At 42.0% G+C, this 21,790-nt stretch overlaps 1 protein-coding gene across 2 annotated transcripts in view; it reads right to left on the bottom strand.

The window, feature by feature from the left end:
• The window catches only part of TBX21 (T-box transcription factor 21), a 56,726-nt gene extending 35,142 nt beyond the window's left edge, over positions 1 to 21,584 (bottom strand). The window contains exon 1 of one of the 2 annotated variants that reach the window (XM_020785636.3): positions 20,852 to 21,584. In XM_020785636.3, the coding sequence (XP_020641295.3) occupies positions 20,852 to 21,507 (656 nt within the window). In that variant the 5' untranslated portion in view covers positions 21,508 to 21,584. The remainder of the gene's footprint in view (positions 1 to 20,851) is intronic. The other variant, XM_020785635.3, reaches the window with a different exon arrangement.
• Between the last annotated feature and the right edge of the window lie 206 nt (positions 21,585 to 21,790).

The raw sequence follows: 21,790 nt of genomic DNA, 5'->3' as shown, positions 1-21,790 counted from the left end.
TATTTTTTTCACAGTAAAAAGCTTCAGAAGTGTTTTCTTGTATGGATGATGCCAAAAATTCAAAGTGCTATGCAGCTCTCTTCCTCCCGTTTTAGCTTTGCAACAGTCCTCTAAGGTAGTCAGAGTAGGAATGAGAAATAAAGCAATTTGGCCAAGGGGAGCTTCATAGACAGATGAGAAATGTACGGTAAACCTGTGCCTTCTCTAATCTTAGTCTGATGCTTCTTTTTATTTGTAGCAGGGTGTTCCACAATTTAAAATTATGGATGTATATGAAATATAGGTAACATTAAAAAAAACAAATTAAAATGTTAAAACAATTAGATTATTTTTGACAAGGAGTAGGCAACGTCAATAGTATTGTCTAAGTCATTTGTTTGATCTTCTTTTGTACACAAAAGAAGGGGGCATAATTTGCATGCACATAAGTGGTGTGTTGATTGAATTCCTCCAGGAAAATTTATCCTGTATCCAAGTAACCCTAATTTATTGTAATCACATTACAATGTGGTATTCCTAATTTTAAAAATACTTTTATCTTTACTTGGGGAGAGGGGAACTCTTAACTTGAATAAGAGTGGCATAAAACTTCTATCAAAATGTTTCCCAAAATGTATAAAATGCTCATCAGTTTCCAAAAGTAATCTGAAAACATTGCACTTCAGACTGATAAACTCCCCTCTCATTCATTAACTTGTTTGTTTGTTTGTTTGAGAAATCCCCCACCTTTCTTTCAGAAACCAAGCCACAAGGCTTGGAAAGTTTTGCAGTGTGACTTGTTCAGCCTTCAAGTACCAAAAAGGTCACTCATTGCAGGTAACTATTTCTTCTAAGCTCTGCAAAGTAGTGATGGTTCTGGGATGTCGTTTTCCATGCCTTTTCGTGGTGACACATGAGCTATACTAAGGAATTCTGGTGCGCCTTACAGAGCAACCCCTTGGTCTTATTTTATTCTGCCTGTAGTACCATAGCTCCTGCCATAGATTCAAAAAGGTATGGGTACGAGACACGGTTGCCGTAGACATGGGTAAGGGTCAGGTTAGTTTGTGATCACCCGACCACTGTGTGGTCCAAACTGCAGAATAAAGCACCATCTGATTTCACCCTGACTTTAACAATAGTGACAATGAGGCTTGGGGGGCGTCATTTCCCCCTAGACATTTTTAATTTTAAAATTTACACTAGAGTAGGTGTCGCTTTGGGAGAAGGAAGCTGGTCGGTGCTGTTGCATGAGATTATTTTAAAGGTAGGTTAAAATGTAATGTGTTCACTAATTAGCAAAGGGCTGAAACGGCACCAATCATCAAAACAAAACAAAAAAATGAAATTAATGTTTACGTTTGCATTAAAATGCTTTTCAGTTTAGTGCTATTGAGCAGAAGTTTTAATTGGTTTTTTTTTTAAAAAAAGATATTCTCAAAAAGGCATTTCAGTTCTAACTGATGATTGTTCTAAAAATAAACGTACAGATAAAATGGCACTGACAGAAGATGATAGTATGATGAAGCATAGATGCATGAGAGGACACAATGGCATACAGCAGAATCATGCCTGGGAACCCCTCCACCCTCAAAAAATAAAAACAAAAACACCAGAGGAACACTGAATACTTCCAGAGACTGCACAACTGTTCTGTTCACCACATGCACCAGAATAAGGGAAGTGGGAGGAGGAACACAAGACAGCATTACATAGATGTCCCATTAAAAGGGAGTGAACAAAGTTCTACAGTAAATTTAGTATTGTAGAAAACCAGTATGATATAGTATTTAAACTGCTGAAATCCAGGTTCAACTATCCACTGAGCCATGAAATTCATAGGCTGATCTTGGTCCAGTTGCTTCTGTTTGGCCTGACCTACCTTACAAGAGTGTTGTTGGGATTAAGTGGCAGAAGAGGAGAGCCTTACGTGAGCTCACTAGAGGAAACGTAGAATAAGAATGTTGGCCAGAATCCTGTTGCTTACATATCCTGTTGTAAACACAACAGCATAGATCACACCAGCAAGTTGCTGCTACTGAAGAAGCCGCTGCTTGCATCCTATGTTTTGTATCAAATCACACAACTTGTGGGCGATGAGGACAACAAGGAGTGGCTTTCCAAGTAATCTCAGTTGGTTGGTGTGATCTTATACTCTTGCACTTGAGCCAGCATACCAAAGCAACAGCCTGCTGGCCGTACCAATATCAATACCTAAATCAGCTGAACTGATCTTATTCTGTTAAGCCACCCTTGTTCTGTTGCCTCTTTGTGTCACATTTTATATTGAAAGCTCCTCGGGAAAGCGATATGTCTGCTTGCTGGTACCTTGCAATATGGGATTATATAAATTATACCAACAAAAATTACATTTATTTATTCTCTCCCTCAGGACAATGCCAATAGTATTGTCATACTAGCAGAGAGAAGCAGAATCAGTACTATGTCCAAGCAATAAAGTTTTGGACATGTCCACTATGGAGGCTCAAGCTGAAGATTACTTGTATGAAAGTAAGGAGTAAACCCAGCTGAACTGCAGTGTTCATTTTCCCAGGCAATCACGTGCTCCTTGATCCCTCACTAGAAGAGACAGCTGATTCCATACTTAGAAGCAGCGCACCCTTAAAAGCAAAAGACTGTTTATTCTAACAAGATTTGGCATATTAACTTTCTTTCTCTTTTTAATTGGTCATCTAGAAATAGCATGGCTTTGTTTACATGCCTGATGCTTCAGCTGCTTTGTAAAAAAGGTACATTGCGTGGAGGCGCAACATAAGAGGAGAAAATGCACGTTTGCTTTAACCTATGGTATGGCCTCTGGCAAGCATGGTAACAGGGGAAGAACCAGCAGATCTCAAACCAACTGCTGTCCATATTGGCTGTGAGGTTCTGGAGTTGTAATCCAAAATGACAAATGTTTCACACCTCACCCCTTGTCCTGGAATCTCAGACCTGCAACAACTGGTGGTAAGCTTTCTGCCAATGAAGCTGCCTTTGGACATGGCATGGAGTTCCTCTCCACTGGCCAAGTTCAATAAAAATGCACATCTAGGAGACTGCAAGGTCCTCTGATGAAACAGAAATGTAGTATTCGTCAGAGTGGTGAATCTGTTGCATTATCACCGGCAAGTGGTACTGACATAAAATCTAGGCACATACAAAAACGTGGATCCATGCTAGTTTTCTAAATGGAATAATTATTTAATTTTAATTGTTCAGTTACTTACTCATTTATTGGCATTGAACTGCCATGTATAAGCCCTTCTTTGCAGTTGAAATTGTACCATGTGGACACATTTTTATCTGTAAGAATCTCCTTTAAAAACACTCCAGCTTCTCAAATCTTTAATTATACTTGACCTAATCCTAATCTCAGTGTGGCTCCATACCCTTGGAGCCAAGGGTATACATTTTTTAGGACCACAATTCCCATAATCCCCAAGTTAGAATGACCACTGAGGAAGTTTAGGAACTGTAACTGGGGGGGGGGGATCTTTTTCAAGTGCTCCAAGGAATATCTTCCTAGTTACTCTCTCTCTCCTGTTAACCTCCTTTCTAGGCTTTCATTGAACTGGACCTGTGCTCCAGAAACTGTTCTGAATGACATGATTCATCCATACAGTGTATGAATAAAACAGAGCTCCTATGCAAATACTTTGGCCATCTCATGAGAAGAGAAGACTCCTTGGAAAAGACCTTGATGTTAGGAAAGTGTGAGGGCAAGAGAAGAAGGGGCTGACAGACGATGAGATGGTTGGACAGTGTCATCGAAGTGATCAACATGAATTTGACACAACTCCAGGAGGCAGTGGAAGACAGGAGGGCCTGGCGTGCTCTGGTCCATGGGATCACAAAGAATCGGACACGACTAAACGACGACAATGCAAGTGCTGAGCGCATTTCCATTGCCAGCTACATCTGGAATTGCAAGGTGGGGGGAAAAAATTGGCTTGTGGTTTCCAGATCATACCCATGGCACAGCTGTCATGATGGTATAGACTCTGGTTCTTCCCGTCTTTGTTTAACATCAAGAATTAAACTGCTTCCCTGACAATGGAAGTACAGCTGCCTGCTGACAACATCCGGGATTTGGAAAAAGCCACATGGACAAGTTTCCCAACCCCCTTTTCTCTCTTCCTAAGGTTAGGAATTTTTGTCCACATTTGAAGGAGGCCATTTAAAGAACATGGGTGTTGACAGCTTCCCCGGAGGGAGGAAAAGCTGGCACTGTGTGCCAATAGCCCCTCTGAGAAAGGAAGGTGCAGTGGAGAAAAATTAACAGATATAAACACTCCCCGGGGGTGTGAGAAAGACACAGCCAAGATTTGCATAGAAGAGACATTAATTTGAGGCTCAGGAAAGTGGCAGACAAGCAGGAAGGGAAGGAGGGAGAGGGAGACATTTCTGGACAGGCAGTACAGCAACACACCCATGACAGTCAACGTGTTCTGTGCTCCCTGGGCCCCCTTGGAAGGATATCATGAGCCAGAGGGAGGCAGCCAATTTGCATATTCAGCATCATCACGTATTGTTTGCCTGGACTTCCAGAACTGCCCTGACACAGTGTTGTGGGGACAAAGAACCTTGGCTCACGTTGGGCATATAGGTAAAGGTAAAGGTTCCCCTTGACATTTAGTCCAGTTGTATCCAACTCTAGGGCGCGGTGCTCATCCCCGTTTCCAAGCCATAGAGCCAGCGTTTGTCCAAAGACAGTTTCTATGGTCACGTGGCCAGCACGACTAGACAAGGAATGCCGTTACCTTCCCACCAAGATGGTACCTATTTATCTACTCGGATTTTGCATGCTTTGAAACTGCTAGGTTGGCAGGAGCTGGGACAAGCTACGGGAGCTCACTCCATCATGTGGATTCGATCTTACGATTGGTTGGTCTTCCGACCTTGAAGCACAGAAGCTTCTGTGGTTTAACGCAGCGCCACCATGTCCCTTACTTGCCATATACTGGTAAGCAACTGGTTTGCTACTTCTTGCTTGCCCCAAAGAATCCTGGGTATCGTAGTTCCATGCAAGCACCACTGCAACTTCTTCAGTCCTATTTTATAAGCTTGAAATATCATGTTCAAAAACGACCAGCCATGATGCCATATAATTAATTTACGGCAATGATTTAAATATTATTTCTATATGATGTGGTGATGTGATGGCCAGGGCAAGGGGGTTAGATAGCTTTTTCACACATTACAAGATAGAAAGGTGGTTAGAAGGATCAGTGCAGCCATGACCTTTCAATAACAATTCGTTAGGAATTTGGATAACGTAAAAGGGAAACCCCAGATTTAGAGGCAGCGTACCTCTGATTCCTTCAGTTGTGGCACCCACCTAGCAGCACTCATCTCCTCAAGGAATGCAACAAGCTATATTAACCTGTATAAACACCAATGTATATTATTATATACACCTTTACGTACACATTTACGTCTACGTTGGCTTGGGCACGTCGTGAGAATGGCTGATGGTCGGATTCCAAAGGATCTTCTGTATGGAGAATTAGTGCAGGGAAATCGCCCCAGAGGGAGACCACAGCTGCGATACAAGGATATCTGCAAGTGGGATCTGAAGGCCTTAGGAATAGACCTCAACAGATGGGAAACCCTGACATCTGACCGTTCAGCCTGGAGGCAGGCAGTGCATCACGGCCTCTCCCAATTTGAAGAGACCCTTGTCCATCAGGCTGAGGTAAAGAGGAAGTCACAAAAGCAGCAAAAGCAGGGAGTTGGACAGGGGACAGATTGGATTTGTCTTCAGTGTGGAAGAGATTGTCACTCTCAAATTGGCCTCTTCAGCCACACTAGACGCTGTTCCAAGTCCTCCATAGAGCATGTCACCATAGTCTTTCGAGACTGAAGGATGCCTAACCAACGTACACCAGTAAGTTGTTGCAGTAATGGCCATTACCATTTTGCTGGAACAAAACCGAAGAATGTGGAGCTCATGTCCCACAAGGAAAATTTAACATGTTACTCATGTTAGTATGCTCTTCTGTCCATCTGGTTCCCTTTCTTTATTATGAAGGGATCATAAAAGCAGCACGCTGTGCCACTTGCCACTCCTCGTGTGTGTGTGTGTGTGTGTGTGTGTGTGTGTGTGTGTGTGTGTGTGTGTGTGTGTGTGTGTGTGTGTGTGTGTGTGTGTGTGTGTGTGTGTGTGTGTGTGTGTGTGGTATGTATGAGTGACCTAAGAAAAAAGAAAACCAAAAAAAAAATCCACCATTGGTTGCTTCGTCTATATCATGAGCTATTCCTCATTGTCCACACACTTTCAGTAAGTGAGGAGTTACACAGTATGCCACGTTGGTCATCCCTCCATAGTAAGGAAAGATTATACTAACAGAATGTGTTACTAACATTCTTAAGTCCAATACATACATTTCAGGAGAATGTCAAAAGCATACGGGTAGCAGATTGGGCTCATTGGATTTTAAAGCCCTCGTTGATGCATGCTTGCTTTACTGGATGTCGTTTACACTTATACGTTTCAATGACTAAATGTCACATCACATATTTTTCATTGGGAAGTGACTCATAAATAAATTTCCAGCTGTTGGGGATGTGGGGAAGGGGGAGAAAAAGGCAGAAGGCATTAACCTATAGGAATGACAATGTGTTATTTTACCTGTGATGAAATTAAAATAAAAAGGTAGAAAACTCAATGCCCAATGTGTTTTGAGATGTTTTTTTTCTTTATGGACAATTATGCAAATATAAAGTGTATATGCATAATATTTTCTGCTATGATAGCCAAATGGTATTCTAAATCTTACAATCAGGATGTCTTGCCACAATTTTTTTTATTTTCAAACTTTCCTAAATGTCCAACAGAGCTTGGAAGTACAGTAATTAGTTATAACTAACATAGCTATCTGTAACTAGGGTTGTTTTGTATTGGGTTTTTTTTGTGTGTGTTAAAGTGGAACAGAACCAATAGTCCCAATTTTATTTTTAACTGTAATGAAAACACTATGTTACCCAAGTACAGTATAACAAATAACATAGTTACTTTTTAATGCTATTTTTCAAAGGAATTTTAATGCATCATTATACACATGCTGGCAAGAATGTTGCATATGCCATGCCATTCTGTTATTAATGCTAAACTGCAAGAGAAATAGTGTTTTGGTTTTGCCTTTCGCTTTAAAAGAAGCATGCTCAAGGTGTAATGTCAAAAGTGGCCACTAGAAGGAACTAGAAGAGTATCCCTTGTTTTTCTTTCCTGCCCTGTTAGTACCACACAATTCAGTAACACAGTTCAATACAATGAATAATTTCCAATACAAGGATAAGTAGTGCAGCCTGGGCGCCAAAATGAGTAGCACGACAAGTTCCTATTAAAATTTAATATTGCAGGTTTGCAACTGCTACCATTTGTGAACCAAGACAGAGGGTTTTTTGGTCTACTATTCCAAGAATTAGGCTGCTAGCCCAGCCACTGGTAGTATGATTCTGATAACTGCCTCTGAGAAAAGTAATTTCCAGTTTGGCCTGGGACAGGTCTGCCTTGCATGAAGAAGGGGAAGCAAAATTGGGAATGCGCTCTGCCTGCGTTGATTGATCTTCCTATGGAACCAAAAGGTGTTTGAGAAACATGGCGTTATCTCAGAAAAGCAGTGATTCTCCTTTTGGGGATTCTTGAGAACTGTCAGGTCACTTCAGAGGGAGGTATAGTTTATCAATTCAGGAAGCTGCAAGAATGGTTTGTTTTGTGAAGGGGAACTGTATCAAGCACCAAAACAAAGCAAAAAAAAAAAAAAAAAGAACCCTTGAATGAGCCCCCACTTCCCCTCCCCTCCCCCAGTATAGAGTACAGCCTCTCCCCTCCCCCCGTTTTCATTGGGTCCCTGTGCGTGCCACTGGGCAACAGAGTACGCCAAGGTGGTGGCTCCATCTGCTCTTTCTTATCACATCTTCTGTGCTTGGAGAAAGCAAAGTCCACAGGCTGCAAACTGGGAGGATGAGGCAGAAAACCAGGGCTAGGAGGCTTCAGAGTATATGCCTTCTCTGAGGGCTTCGGCCACTGCAGAGGCCGGGTGATGCTAATGAAATCCCTTGCCTGGGACCTTTTGACAACAGTATTCATTCTACAGGGAAGTTCTATAAACTTACCTGGGCCTGGCTCCTCCACTCCTCCCTCTAGCAGTTGCTTTATGCCTCCAGGGGGTCCTTTCCCATCTTTTAAGAAGTGTGAGCTTCCATGTTCTATCTTGGTCAATGGATCTTTTTCCATTTCCCTTAACAATATTGCAGCCTGCTGTGAGCGTCTGGACACAGAGCAAGCTAATAACCAAAATCGTTTAATTGAGAAATACATCAACTCCGAGACGCCACACATCACAGACCTTGCAGTGGGAAGTATATTTTGCCCACCTGGGAAGCTACAAGAGTGAGGGTTTCTTTTTTGTTTGTTTGTTTTAAGGGAACTATATCAAGCATTGAAAAAGGAGGTGGGGGAAACATAGAGGCTTGCAACAGAATCTGTCCTCTTAAGAAATTTGGAAATGTTGCTTTTTTGGACTACAGTTTCCAGAATTCCCCAGCCCTGGAGCATTCTGGGAGATATGATCCAAAAAAGTAATGTTTCCAGGTCTGTCTCTTGGGGATCGCAAAGTGGAATCCCCAAAAAAGGAACAGGAAAAATAGGGGGGGGGGAGAGTTCTGTTTTAGACATATCTTTGGACATTTTTACATTTTTGCTGTCTGTTTCAGAATCGAATTCTCTGTATTGGTATCTCTTTTCTTCCTCCCTTTCCCTGATCGAGGTGGTATGTCACTGAACTGCCTGAAGCACATGGCATAGGAGTTGTGTGTGTGTGTGTGTGTTGGAGGGTGTCTTTTTCTCTGATTGCAAACCCTTGAAGGTTGCAAGGAAATGAAGCGGCTTTAATACATTTAGACTTTCAACACATTAGGAGCAGGTTGGTTACAGCATCAAAGTGACACTCTCTGTCTGGGGCTTGAGAGATAGGAAAGAAAAGGAGGATGGGAGAAAGAGGGGAAAAGCAAGAGACTGCCCTATGAATAGTGTGAGAATGAAACAAAGGAGGAGAAAGAAGTATACAGGATTGTGCTTGTATATAGTGTAGAACTTTTGATTCAAAAATGAAAATTGCATATCATACTCACATGCAAGAAATATTGTGTACTGTATGTTGTACTTAAAAATAAAGTTCCATCCAGGACAAAATTGTACTGAATTTTGGAGTAGTTTACCTTTGGAGTTCTTTCTGATTCTGTGATTCTAAGAGTCTGTGATTTTAGTCTGTTGAAATCTTAAGAATCCCGTGGCATCATAAAGACCACAAAGTTTTATTTCGCATACATGTTAACAAACTACAACCTACTTCATCGGATTCATATGATATAATAGGTTACTGAGATCTCGGCCTCTCTTTTACCATCCTATTTGCCATCCTTTTCATCATCCTTTTACCACCTTCACTGCCATCTGTTTTAATTTATCTTGCTGGTTATTATACTTGTTTGATTGTATGTATTATTATTATTTTATCGTGTCTTGATATTATGCTGTTTATTTTGTTGTTAGTCGCCCAGAGTGACCTGCTTGCCAGATGGTGCGGGATATAAATCCAATAAATAAAGAAATAAACAAACAAACAAACAAACAAATATAGCCACTTAACCATGTACTGTATATCATCTGCCTCAAAAGCCCATTGACTCTTTGACTGCCTACCTGCCTCTACTAGATTAAAATCAAGGGAGAAGAAACAGAACATCTGTGATTCCAGAAGAAAGAGCAAAGAATGACCAAAGGAATAGAACTCCAGGAACATCTAGTCCTTTGGTCACACGGAAAATTGGGTAACGTGAAAGGCTACAGACTGAAGCTGGCAGAATGAACATGAACCTAAGAAAATGGGGATTTCACACTGACCATCGTTTTTGAGTGCAAAGAAAACCAAACAATGGCACAGCTATGTCAGTGTTTTTTATGCCCTCCACATGTGCTATGAAAGATTTTATGCTCGTTGCCCCATATGCTCTGGATGTTACCCGTTATTGTCTAATATATTTATTAATTGTACTGTGGGATTTCTGACATGAACAAAGAAAGAATCCATGATAGGATGGGCTGCAGTCTACCAAACCTGATGCTAATTTTTTTAAAAAATTGTCTTGAAGGTACCACAAGACTCTTGATTGTTTCTGGCACAACAGGCTCAGGTGTATCTACCTCCATCCAGGATGAACAGAAATCAATAGGGTTTTTTAAAAAAAATAGATTTAAATCATGATTGCAATTTAAATCATGACTTAAATTTTAAAAATTACGTACTTTTAAAAAAAAAATTAAATCAACAAAAATTCCAATTAAAAAATTTAAAGTTTAAATTAAATTTAAACTGCCTTCATCTTAGCAGTCTTTAATGGTGCTGCTTATTTTATATGTTCGGCATTCTTTTTTTGCTGCATTTTTTTCATGATTTTATTATGTACTATCTCTAGTCATCATGTCCTTGTTTCTACACTGCCCAGAGAACACTGTTACTGGGTGATTTTAAAGTGCAATATTGAAATGTAAATGAATAAAAACAAGAAATGCAGAGACAGCAGGGAGAGAAGAAAGGTTTAAGAACAAAAGCAAAAAGATCATAATGAAGAATATAACATGATGTTTAAAATGCCTAATTGACTCATGTACCAAAACTTAATTTAATTTGTCACCCTTTTCAACAGCTGCCAGCAAAATATCTCTGGCAGGTTCAGAAGCAGGCCTCCTTCTCCGTCACCTCCATGTCCATCTTGCAGCCATCAGGGTTCAATATCATCCTATCTCTGGATACAGGAATTCTGTTATAGGCATTATGGTTCGTTAACAGATACAGATAGATCCACTGTTCCATGAATTTATCTGAAATGCCAACTATGGAAGATCACTACACTGTCTAACAAGAACAGAGGGAAAGCGATAGAACAAAAAAGAAAAGGCCCATCAAAATGAAAGAGCAGAAAAACGAAAACAGCATAATTAGGCGCAAATGGGGAAAAAAAACTGTGATGCAAAGAAAAGGTGGGGGGAAGACAAGTGAAAAAGAAATGAAAGAAAAATATACTGTGTCTGAAATCCAGTAGTAGGTTGCAATTGGAGTGGATCCACTGAATCAGTGGTGATTTGGTGAGTCAACAGCTTCATAAGTTCCATTGACTTAATAATCTTTTCCAGTTGCAACTTACTAGTGTATTTCAATCATTGTAAACTGATTCCTTGATCCAGAAGTCAGTCCTGGAGAGCTGAATTTGAGACACTTCCTAAATAATTGTATGAAAGATTAAAGGTTAATGGAGATAATCCTTCTCTGTTGATGAATGAGTTATAGAAATCTAAAGGGATGAAGACTAATATTGGAGCCTACCACATAGGTCTCAAGCATGGGGAAGCTATTTTTTTTACTATATCTCCTTGAGTTTCCCAACAAGCATCACCACTTGTCAGCTGTCTATGATGTCTGTTTTTGCACTGCCACTCCCATAATGCCCATTGTTGTAGTATAAAAAAGTATTTTTTTCTGTGTGTTTCCAAACCAGCCTATATTAATGGCTCTCAATGGCCAGTACCCTATGACTTTCTCCTGAGGAGGACACGCTGCACCTGTTTTGGGATTCCACAAGTGATCGTATCCACTGGTGCAAGACTCCATGCTACTGTGAGGATGGAACTTTCCACTTTGTGAAAGCTCAATAGTTTGTGGCCAATAAAACTACAGTACGTACCTTAAAACAGTCCAAATACTTTAAAGCAACTCAAAATTCTTTGAACATTCTATCAATTCAAAGAAAATAAAAACCAACAAAGTGAAAGGTTGTGGAGACCAAGCCATGCTCTCCCAAAATAGGTTTAGCCTTGGTGCTAGACCTCAGACAAAGAAAGCCAGAGACATTCGTCTGTGGTAGTTGAGGACAGGACATTCTGCAGATTGCTCATTCATAAGGTCACCATAAGTGATGTGAGGGCACACAATAACAACAACACAGCTGTAAACCATTAAAATGGGAGACTTATAAATCTGTATGTAATATCTGCACAGACGTTTTCCTCTTCTTTGCCACATTAGGAAGTACCAAGAGAAGAAAGCCCTTGTTTTACCAGGATCATCTCAGCATCTCCAGCTGTCTAATAGACCGCCAATAGGAAACCAAGTAAAAACAGACACTGTTGCCACAGCATGCCCTATAGTGTTACCCTGGGGCACATTTTGAGACATTTTATTCCGTACTGGCAGGCTTCCTTTTAAGCATGGGGTAGGGGTTAAACCACCCAACCCTACTGAACATTATATCATACTATTATCTTTCTGTTGAAACTTGACATTGAAACACAAATGACAGTTAAAGTGCTGTCAAAATTCAGCTGGAGGAAAGAGGAGGGGGATTCTCCAGCAGTTGAAATGTTAGCCTCTTCACCTACATGACGAGCTTGTTCCATGTTCTCTTCACTGTCCCTTATATCTAACCTCCATCCTGCCATCTCTTATTCAGGAGATTGCTGTCATAACTGAAAACATGAGGCCATCTCTGAGTGTGGGGACAAATGAAACTCAGTCTTAAATCTGGAAAGGCATGATACAGCATGATGTCATGGAAAGAAGGGGCTCATATATGGAAATATTTCAGCAAATGTTACAGTTTTTAACATTGGAATCCTCACCATATTACCAAGAAGTTTCATTTCTTGCTGCCCCAATAATATTAGTGTAAGAAACCAGAAATCAAAAACCAGAAAGTTTCAGAATTATTGTTATGGCCATTCTCTCTCTCCTCTCCTTGGTCACGCCAGTGTGTGTTTGAGTATTTTGAAAAACAGCTTCATACATTTAACAGACAAAATTCTGCGATCTGTGTAGAATTATACAAAAGCGCTAGAGATTGTAATGGATCCCCAGTTAAGAAAATATTTGTTGTATCTTAGTCATGTAGTGAATTTATTATTTATATTCATTAGTCAGCTATTCAGCTAGGCCTCTTGCTGTTTGTGTTTCAATGAACTGATCAATTAATTGATCTAGGCTGTGTGTATTTGCATATGAGTAGAACAATTGTGTTTTTTCAGGGGTGGGGGAGACATACTTGGTTGTTAGGCAGACTTGCAATCTAGATGAAAACCCCTCACCAGAGGAATTTCCCTATTATGTGATACAAGAAAGGAATATTTCTAAAAAACCCAACACCAACTGCTTGCAGCTGTGGGTTTTTCTTTTTCTTTTTTAAGAGTAATTACTTGTATTAAAGCTCCATTTAATTTTTTAAGAAACACACACACGCCAATTAATCAGGAACACCATTATTATTTTTTAAGTTTTAAAATTGCCGAATCTAACCAATCAATTGATTAAATCCTGTAGCCAAAGTTGACCGGACAATTAAGAAAAGTGACAAATAAAAGAACTTGGGATTTGGACTTACTAGGAAAGCCATTTCTTCTTGTAAATTAGTAGTCGTAATTATTTACTCTGTACATTTTGTGGTCAGAGACCCTATGCATTAATGTTACTACTGGAAGAAATGCACTCTGTAGGTTTCTAGGCATCTGAAGATAGACTTGTACTGCAGGACAAATGGTGCTGGAGGAGAACATTTGATTTTTATCTCTGAGGTGGCTTTACAGTCTGGGTGCCCACCTCCTCTGATTCTCAGCTGGTATCAGAGCTCATTAGTGCAGGAAAAAGAGTGTTTATGTTTCTGTTTTGGTATATGTGATGTGGTTTACATTAACTTTTCTGCTTCCTTCCCCCCCCCCCCAATGCCAGTATAAACTGAAATCTAAGAGCTAAAACTAAAAATCCCACATGATGGCATCTTCAAACATATATATCTCAGAGTAGAGCACTGGAAGGAATTGCCATGGGCTTCACCCATGGTGAATGTTACAGTAACATTTACAACATAATCTGAGTGGGAAGAGTCATCTTAAATGAAAAAAGGCACCTCAGCAACTCTCTCAGCACAATTAAAATATTGTATATTGGTGTCCTTTTGCTCAAAGAGGACAACCATCATGATCAAGTCAGCAGGGTTGAAGAAGGTTGTTGATAGTTGTTAACTTTCACTTCACACATTATTTTACCTGTCTTTTCCGCCTGCCGTAGGAAATAAAACCTGAGGCAGGATATTTACATAAGGAAAAAATGTGTAGGTGGGGTACAGCGGGATTAAGAATCGGTTTTTGCGGTAGATTGTCCTGCCAAACTATGTTTACGGGCAAGAGGAGGCCATCTGGAGATTAATTCACAAATCACCCATATCATTTCCCTCCCTCAGTTTGTAAACCAGCTTCTAGACTCTTCAGGACTAGTCCATGAAGTATAGCTGCCTGAGGTCGAGCAGCAAGGGACAACCTGCACAAATCAGTTAGGGTGTGATCACACAGGCATATCACTTGCATTTTGGAATACTTGTTCCAAAAAGGCATAGTCTGATGCAAGCTATCTCCCAGCAATCACAACCCCAATCCATGCCCATGTTTTGAGGCTAGGCTGAAGCAATCCTTCCGTGTATGGAAGAGTCGCTTGAAGAGAGAGATCACTCCCAACAAAGTGAGCCATTCTGGCTTTTCCCGCCATTCTGATCGCACCTTTATTTGGGCACTTGAGACAAAAGTGTCAAAATGCTGCCAGGCTGTTCTATGCCAGTAAAAATACAATTGTAAAAGAAGTACTGTACCGTATTTTTCGCACCATAGGACACACTTTTTTCCCACAAAACGGGGGGTGGAAAGTCTGTGCGTCTTATGGAGCGAAGAAAACAGATTATATTTTCCTGTTTTCTTCTCCTAAAAATTGGTGCGTCTTATGGAAAGGTGCGTCTTATGGAGCGAAAAATACGGTAACTAAAAGGTGTTGCCCTTTCATGAAATCCCAAATCTGCTGCTTCACATGGTTATTCTGGCCTACTAAATCACTTCTGATTTATGGTGGCCCTGTGAATTCGTGACCTCCAAAAGATCCTGCCATTGACAGTCCTGTTCATCGCCTCCATATTCAAGGCCGTGGCTTCCTTTATTGAGTCAATTAATCTCTTATTTGGTCAGTAAGTCAGGTACCTAACAGTAGGATCAGCTCAGGAGACGGATTTAGAGCTTGTTGACCATTTGCTCAGTGGAATCAAGAATCCATGAGAATGTGACTAGGGCAGAATTTTCCTTCACATATAATGTGACTTTAAGAGGCCTGGCATTCACAAGGCTAAAAAAGGCGGAAATGATTTTGGTGGCTTCTGCAGTCTGCATGGCTGTGACCCATCATCATCTACCGAATTCAATTTTTTTCCCTAATCACCTTCCTGCCTCCTCCCCTCCACCCTCTCTCACTGACTCACACTCAGAGGAAAACTTTGCTGACATGGTGGGATGCAGCAGGGTCACCGCAGAAGAAAAGATGGAAAGAGTTTATTTTCTATCTCCTACTCTTCTTTAAAAAAAAAATTCTGGTAGAGGACATTTCCTCAGGTAATGTGTTTATGGAAAGGTCTACCCCCGCCTCACTGCCATTATATTGCAGAGCTGGTGCCTGGGGACTTCCAGCTTGACCTAATCACATTGCCAGCACCCATAGTAGCTTGAGGAGAAATAAGGATGGGAGTTGGGGAAAGGAAGCAGAAAGAGGCAACAGTGATGGTTAATAAAATTCTGCAGGCCTAAATATGAGCAGCCTAGAGAAGATGGTGTGAGATGCATAAGAAGATGTCCAGGGGGTGGGATGGTGATGTCATTTTCTTTTGGAAGAAGCTGAGATGCCAGCGTATCATCTACATTAGAGTTTGACACTGCTTTAGCCGCCTGTAGAATCATGGGATTTGTATTGTAGTGAAGTATGTTGAATTCTCTGCTGGAGAGCTCTAGACGATTCTGGTGAAGGGCAGCAGGGAATTCTTAGTCTTTTCTCAAACTACAAATCCCAGGATTCTGTACGATGCAACCATGACAGGGGAAGTGATGTCCAACCAGATATATAACAATGCAGCATGGAGACACTCAAAGAGCGTTTGTCTGAGTATACCTACTTCTCACCTACAAGCCCTTTTTTAGTCTCTGAGGTCTGAGATTTTGTAACTCAATTGTTACAGAAAAAGAAGTAGAAACGATGATCTGATCTTGCTTGGAGGAATTTCATTTTAACTTTTTGTGTTTTGAGATTAGGGCCTAATACTGAAAACAAGTACCAAGGGTGAGATCCCAGTAGAAATAAATTCCCCAACCTAATGGTTTATATGTAACAGAATGAGTATACTGTAGGTAGTTATCAGAAGCACACTCTTTTTAAAATAAAAAGTCTGTCTTCCTCTCTCTGTGTGTCAGAAATTGGAAAAAAAATATTTTCAACTACAATTTTAAGGGACCTTTAGCCATACCAAGTAGTCAAGGCTGCCTTTTCCAGCCTTCTGAATGCCAAGCCTCACAGTAAACGTAAAAGAAAGTTCTGTCACATTCTCATGATGATATCTGAAGAAGTGGACTTGCCTAGGAAAGCTCACATTAAAATATAACAGAAAGTCTTTAAAGTTCCACAATGTTTTTGTCGTCTTATTTACTTATTTATTTAATTATTTAATTATTTAATTATTTGATTATTTAATTATTTATTTGTTGTTGTTGTTGTTGTTGTTGTTGTTGTTAGCAGCCTGACATACCAACTGGGATATTCTGGGAACTGCTGTCCCAAAAAGTAACATTTTGAAGGTCTGCCTATTGTGTCCCAAAAAGCCAACAGATGTATTCTCACGTTGACACTTTATTTGCCTTTTTGCATTTCCTGGAACACATATAGGAGAACACTGACTAGAAATGTACTTCTGCTGCTAAAATAAAGCAGAGTGTCGTGGCACCCAAATACGTAAAACATGTATTGTAGCATGGGGTTTTGTGGACTGTTACCCATTTTATGAGGTGCCTGGAGTGTCATGTGGAATTTTAAGGATAGATATTTGGTCGCTTGTTAGATCACAGACACTGAGGTAAAGTGGAAATTAAATGCAGTGAAAACTGCATTATTAACACCAGCCGTTCCCAAAACTGTTGCTGAGAATACAAACATCCTGACACTAGGTAAACCAACCAGTTCATCTCCTTTCAAAATGTGGTGAAGTTTTAAAATGGCTTCCTTGCTCTAAGAAATACCACAAGACAGAGTCTCTGTGGTGCTTTTCATGCCAAGTATGGAAATGCAAAAGTTACACCTGCAAACTAACACACACACACCGCATTCCTTTTTAAAGTTCCTTGAAATTTACCAGGAAAGAAATAAGGTAGAGCACAACTAGTCTAGTTATATTTGATGGCTTGAAAGAGAAGTTGAGGTGGTAGAGCCCCCCCTGCCCTCCATGCGCTAAAGTAGAAAAGGCTGGTTTGTTTGTTCAGTGTAGCTGTCTCTGTTGTGACCGGCTAGCTTTGGGGGAATGCAGGACAGGCTATGTGCAATGCTGACAGTGCTGTCCTCTGAGATGCCTCATGGCCAGTCGCTGCCCCCTCAGCATCCCCCACCTGGCCAGTTGGCATCTGAGTATAGAAATACTATATATACTGCTCTGAGCTCATTGGAGAAAGGGTGGGTTACAAGGAGTCAGAGAATTACTTAAAAGATAAAAATTGTGCACAACCTGATACTTCTTGAAATAATGATGATGATGATGATAACAATAATAATGCAGCGCTATGTAACTGACCAAATCCTATGAAGAGTTATACTTGTAAAATAAAAGTATTCTAAAATTACGAGAAGAAATCTTATAATGATACCATTATGTTTATGCTTACAGTTCTCTTTTACATAATGGTCTCTATTTTATCCATGTTGTGTGTGATATCTAGTAATTAGAAGACTCTTCCTGCAGAACAGTGGAAACTTTTAGTTTAGTCATTCCTAAGCAAAGCTTGGGAAATCTTTTGGCGGGGTGGGGGTGGGGAGATGGACTACTTCTACCACTGTCTCCCTGCCAGCGTGCCTGCAGTGCTTGGGGAGAAATGGAAAATGTCATAGAAAACATCTCTTCCACTTTTTCCTTCTACAGAGATCTGTCCCACTCGCTCCTCACAGTCTTTGCTGCTAAAAACTGGGACACATAAGGAGGCCAAAAACGTTGACTCCAGTAGCCACTCTTCCCCCCTCCCTTTGGTCTCTTCCCTCTAAACAAGTTTCCAAAAGAGATTCATCAAAGCCCCACCACCCCTCTCAGTTTTTAGGAAATGAATCAAAAATTATTTGAATGATTTAAAGCTGCCTTTTCTTAGTGCTTTTTAACCGCTGACCTCAGATGTCCAAATTTGTTTTAAATGTGTTTAGTTCTATTTAAATACAGGTTTTAAAGCCAGTGACAGGGTTTTCTTTATTTCATTGTATTTATTGTATATTGTCATTTTGCATTGTTGATTTTAATGTGATTTTATGTGTTGTGAACCGCCCATAGAGTGTTTGCAACAAGTTTAAATAAATAAATAAATAAATAAATAAATAAATAAACAAACAAACAAACAAACAAACAAACAAACAAATACATGTGCCAGGTTTAAGCCCACAGAGTGGCCTCTTCTGAACACAGAATTCCATCATCTTTGGCCTAATGTGCACAATTGGCACCTAGAACCTCTTTTAGAACATGCAGCTCATGAAGGCTTTATCAGTAGGGCTGTCAACACTTTCAGTATTATTTAGTCAGTGAATCACTTTCATTTCAAACAATTTACAGTACAATCCTAAACCTTTCTATTCAGAAACATGTCTTATTCAGTCCATTGGGACTTGCTCTCAAGTAAGTGGGTACAGGATTCCAGATCAGGTAACTTTATGTCTAATCAATATACTACAATTTAAAAAAAATTATTGGTGATACTAAAGGAAGTATAAAACAATATGTACTTTTAAAAGACACTACTTCTGTTTTTCTTATATTTTCTTGTTAAGGAGATGTTTAACTTTTTCCTTTTAAATCCCTCTAAATATTAGACACACCCATTAAACTTGGTTCTACTTATAAATTAGTTAAACTCTGTTTTCTTCAGGACAGAAAAGAGGAAAACTAACTCATAATTATTATTTCATTTATTGGAATTGACTAATATCAATTTTAGTTGTTCCTTGATTTCTATCTTTCTAATATCAGTTTTCATCAGTTTAACAGCTGAAGAGATAAAAGTTCTGTCCCTGTATTAGAAAGACAGAAAGACAGAAGTGGAAGAGCGCCATTTAAAACATAAACATAGACATTAAGGTAGCTTTTTACATTTGTTTGCAGATGGAAGGCTTTTGTGGTGGCGGAAGAGGGAGATTGCTAAAAACCCAACAAGCATTGTTTCCGTATGAAAAGGTAATCATACTTGCCTGGGAGCGATCTTTTAGTTCAAGTAAGATTTTCCCTTTTTATTGTTTATTTTTACTTATTTATTGCATTTATTTATCTATAACCTATCGAGGGGCAACCCACTACTCTGGGAGGTTTGCAGCAATTTAAACACCCCGTCCCCATAAAGAAGACAAACACATAATAATGAGAAAAGAAATCCTAGAGGCTGCAACAGACAAAATAAAAATTTAAACATGGTGTGTCTGTTATAGGGGAGGATGTTCTTAAAGGCCTCCTTTAACATTGTTTTAACGTTCCTTTTTTTTTTTTTTTTTGCCCCTGCTGCACCATGGGGGGGGGGGAAGGCGGCAACTCCCTTTGCTAACTGCACTTAGTCTGCAAAGAAGGGGTAGCAAGTCCCCAGTATAAGTTTTACTGGCATACACTGCGTGCAAATTTGGTGCATCCGAAAACAAATTGATAGACCTCTTGAAAACCTATCTCATCTATCCTCCAGGCTTAACGGAGGCTGCAGGCTGTGGGTTATGAGTTAAAACTACCCTGAATTTCCAAACTTTCACAGCCCAAGAGTTACTTGGAAACAGACTCATCAGAACTTTTGCACTGGTATTTTCAAAGCTCCCACTTCAGCCCTGGGATTCTGGGAGTGGGGGGGGGAGGACTGAGGAAGAGCAGAGAAAATAAGACCTCTGAACAAGCACAAGGCACCACTGAGAAGCGCCATCTCTCACACAAGAAGAAATAGAAGGAGGTCCAAAGTAAGCAAGTGAAAACTTTGGGGAGGCCCCTCAAAGAGCAACAGATAGTGGTCGGCCTCAAATAAGACTGGGGTGCTCTTGTTCCTTTTTTCCTCCCTGCTTGCTGACGCCTTCGGTGGTGGGGGGGGGGCGTGGGATCTCCGAAGACAGGACTCCCAGCGTGTCTCTTCCAACCAAGCCGAGGCAGAATCCCCAACAGCCTACCGCCTGTTTCTCTCTAGCCAAAGCGTATGCTGCGATAACGGAGCACCAGTGTGGCCTAGTGGTGTGGTCTAAATGGGTAGAGACGCTGCTGCCGTTTGCATCCAGAAACTCAAGTTTAAGCATAAGGTGGGGAGTGGACCGTCACCTTTCCGCCCTTGGAAGAAGGGCGGCATATACATAAAATAAAAGCGGAAGGAAGAACAACTAACTGCGCCCCGATGGACACTATTCTCCCCACCCCTTGCCGCCCCCCCTCAAGTCCACGTGCCTCCTCCTCCTTCTTCTGAGGTGCTCCCTTCCCGTCCCCGTCACAGCCGCGAGCTCTCCGCGCACCTTGGACCGAGATCGCTTGCCCTTCATCTCGATCCCACTGGCCCTGAACCCGGATCGCTCCTTTCACTCTGTGCCCCAATCCTCACGTTCTCTCGCTAGGATGCCGGGGACCCCTCCGTGCCGTCCCGTCCCGGTCCGTTCAAACTACACACCGCGCCTCTCCGGCCCTCCCACGCCCTGCCCTGCCCTGCCCATCCCTTCCCTGCGCGCCGCAGCCTCCGCCGCCCGTGCGCCCAGCCGGGGGCCCGGCTCACCTGCCCTGTTTGGTGATGATCATCTCCGTCTGGTGCTTGTGGAACTTCGCCCAGAGAGGATAGTTGTTGAGGACCACCTGGATCTTCCCGGAGACCTGGTAGCCGGGCACTGGATAGAGAGGTCCCCGCGGGAACACGTGCGGGACCGCCGCCGAGTAGCAGCCTTCCCCGCCGGGCGCGTTCGAGTACAAGTCCCCGGGGCTTGGGTAGAGCTCGCCGGTGGCCGACACCGAGTAGCTGGCGTTCCCGGGAGGGCCGGCCGTAGAAGGCGCAGGGACGGGCGGAGGCACGGGCTGGGGCCGATAAGAAGAGCAGTTGTTCACGGCCGGCCCCAAAAACCTGCCTGATGGGGCTGCGGGGCTGATCCCGAAGCCTCCCTGGACCATCGGTCCCCCGTAGGTCAGCCCTAAAGGATGATTATTACCGCCGCCGCCGCCTTCTTGCATTGGGAGTTCGGGGTAGTAGAACCGTTCCTGATGGGCGCCGATTTTTAACTCGCCGCCGCCCGGCTCTTTGGCGGGGGCGGCGGTGGTGGCCGCGCCTTGGAGGTCGGGGGGTTCCTTGGCGAAACTTTGGCTCTCTGCCCCGTTCAGCATGGTGAGGGCAGCGGCGGTGGGGTTGGCGGCTCCTCCGGCGAGGGAATCCAAAGCGCCCATTGAAGAGGAGAGGCTCACGGGAGGGAGGGGGGTCCGGAAGAGCCCGGCGTGGGAGTTGGGGGGGCGGGAGGGAGTTGGCAGCGGGGCAGAGGAGGGGCGCGGGGGGAGGTTTGAACCAAGGTGAAAAGTTTCGAGGATGAGTCAGAGGGTCATCGGGAGCGGAAAGCGGGGCACTACCAGCGGGCACCCCCTCTCCCCACCGGCGCCCTCCGAGAAGCCTCGCCTGGTCAATTTCAACCAGCCACCCTGGTCAGTTTCCTTCCTTCTCGCCGCCTGGTCGAGT

Source organism: Pogona vitticeps, chromosome 6 (assembly GCF_051106095.1).
Source record: "Pogona vitticeps strain Pit_001003342236 chromosome 6, PviZW2.1, whole genome shotgun sequence".
Classification (NCBI taxonomy): Eukaryota; Metazoa; Chordata; class Lepidosauria; order Squamata; family Agamidae; genus Pogona; species Pogona vitticeps.
Note: the sequence above shows the minus strand (reverse complement) of the source record. Positions and strands in the feature narration are given on the sequence as shown.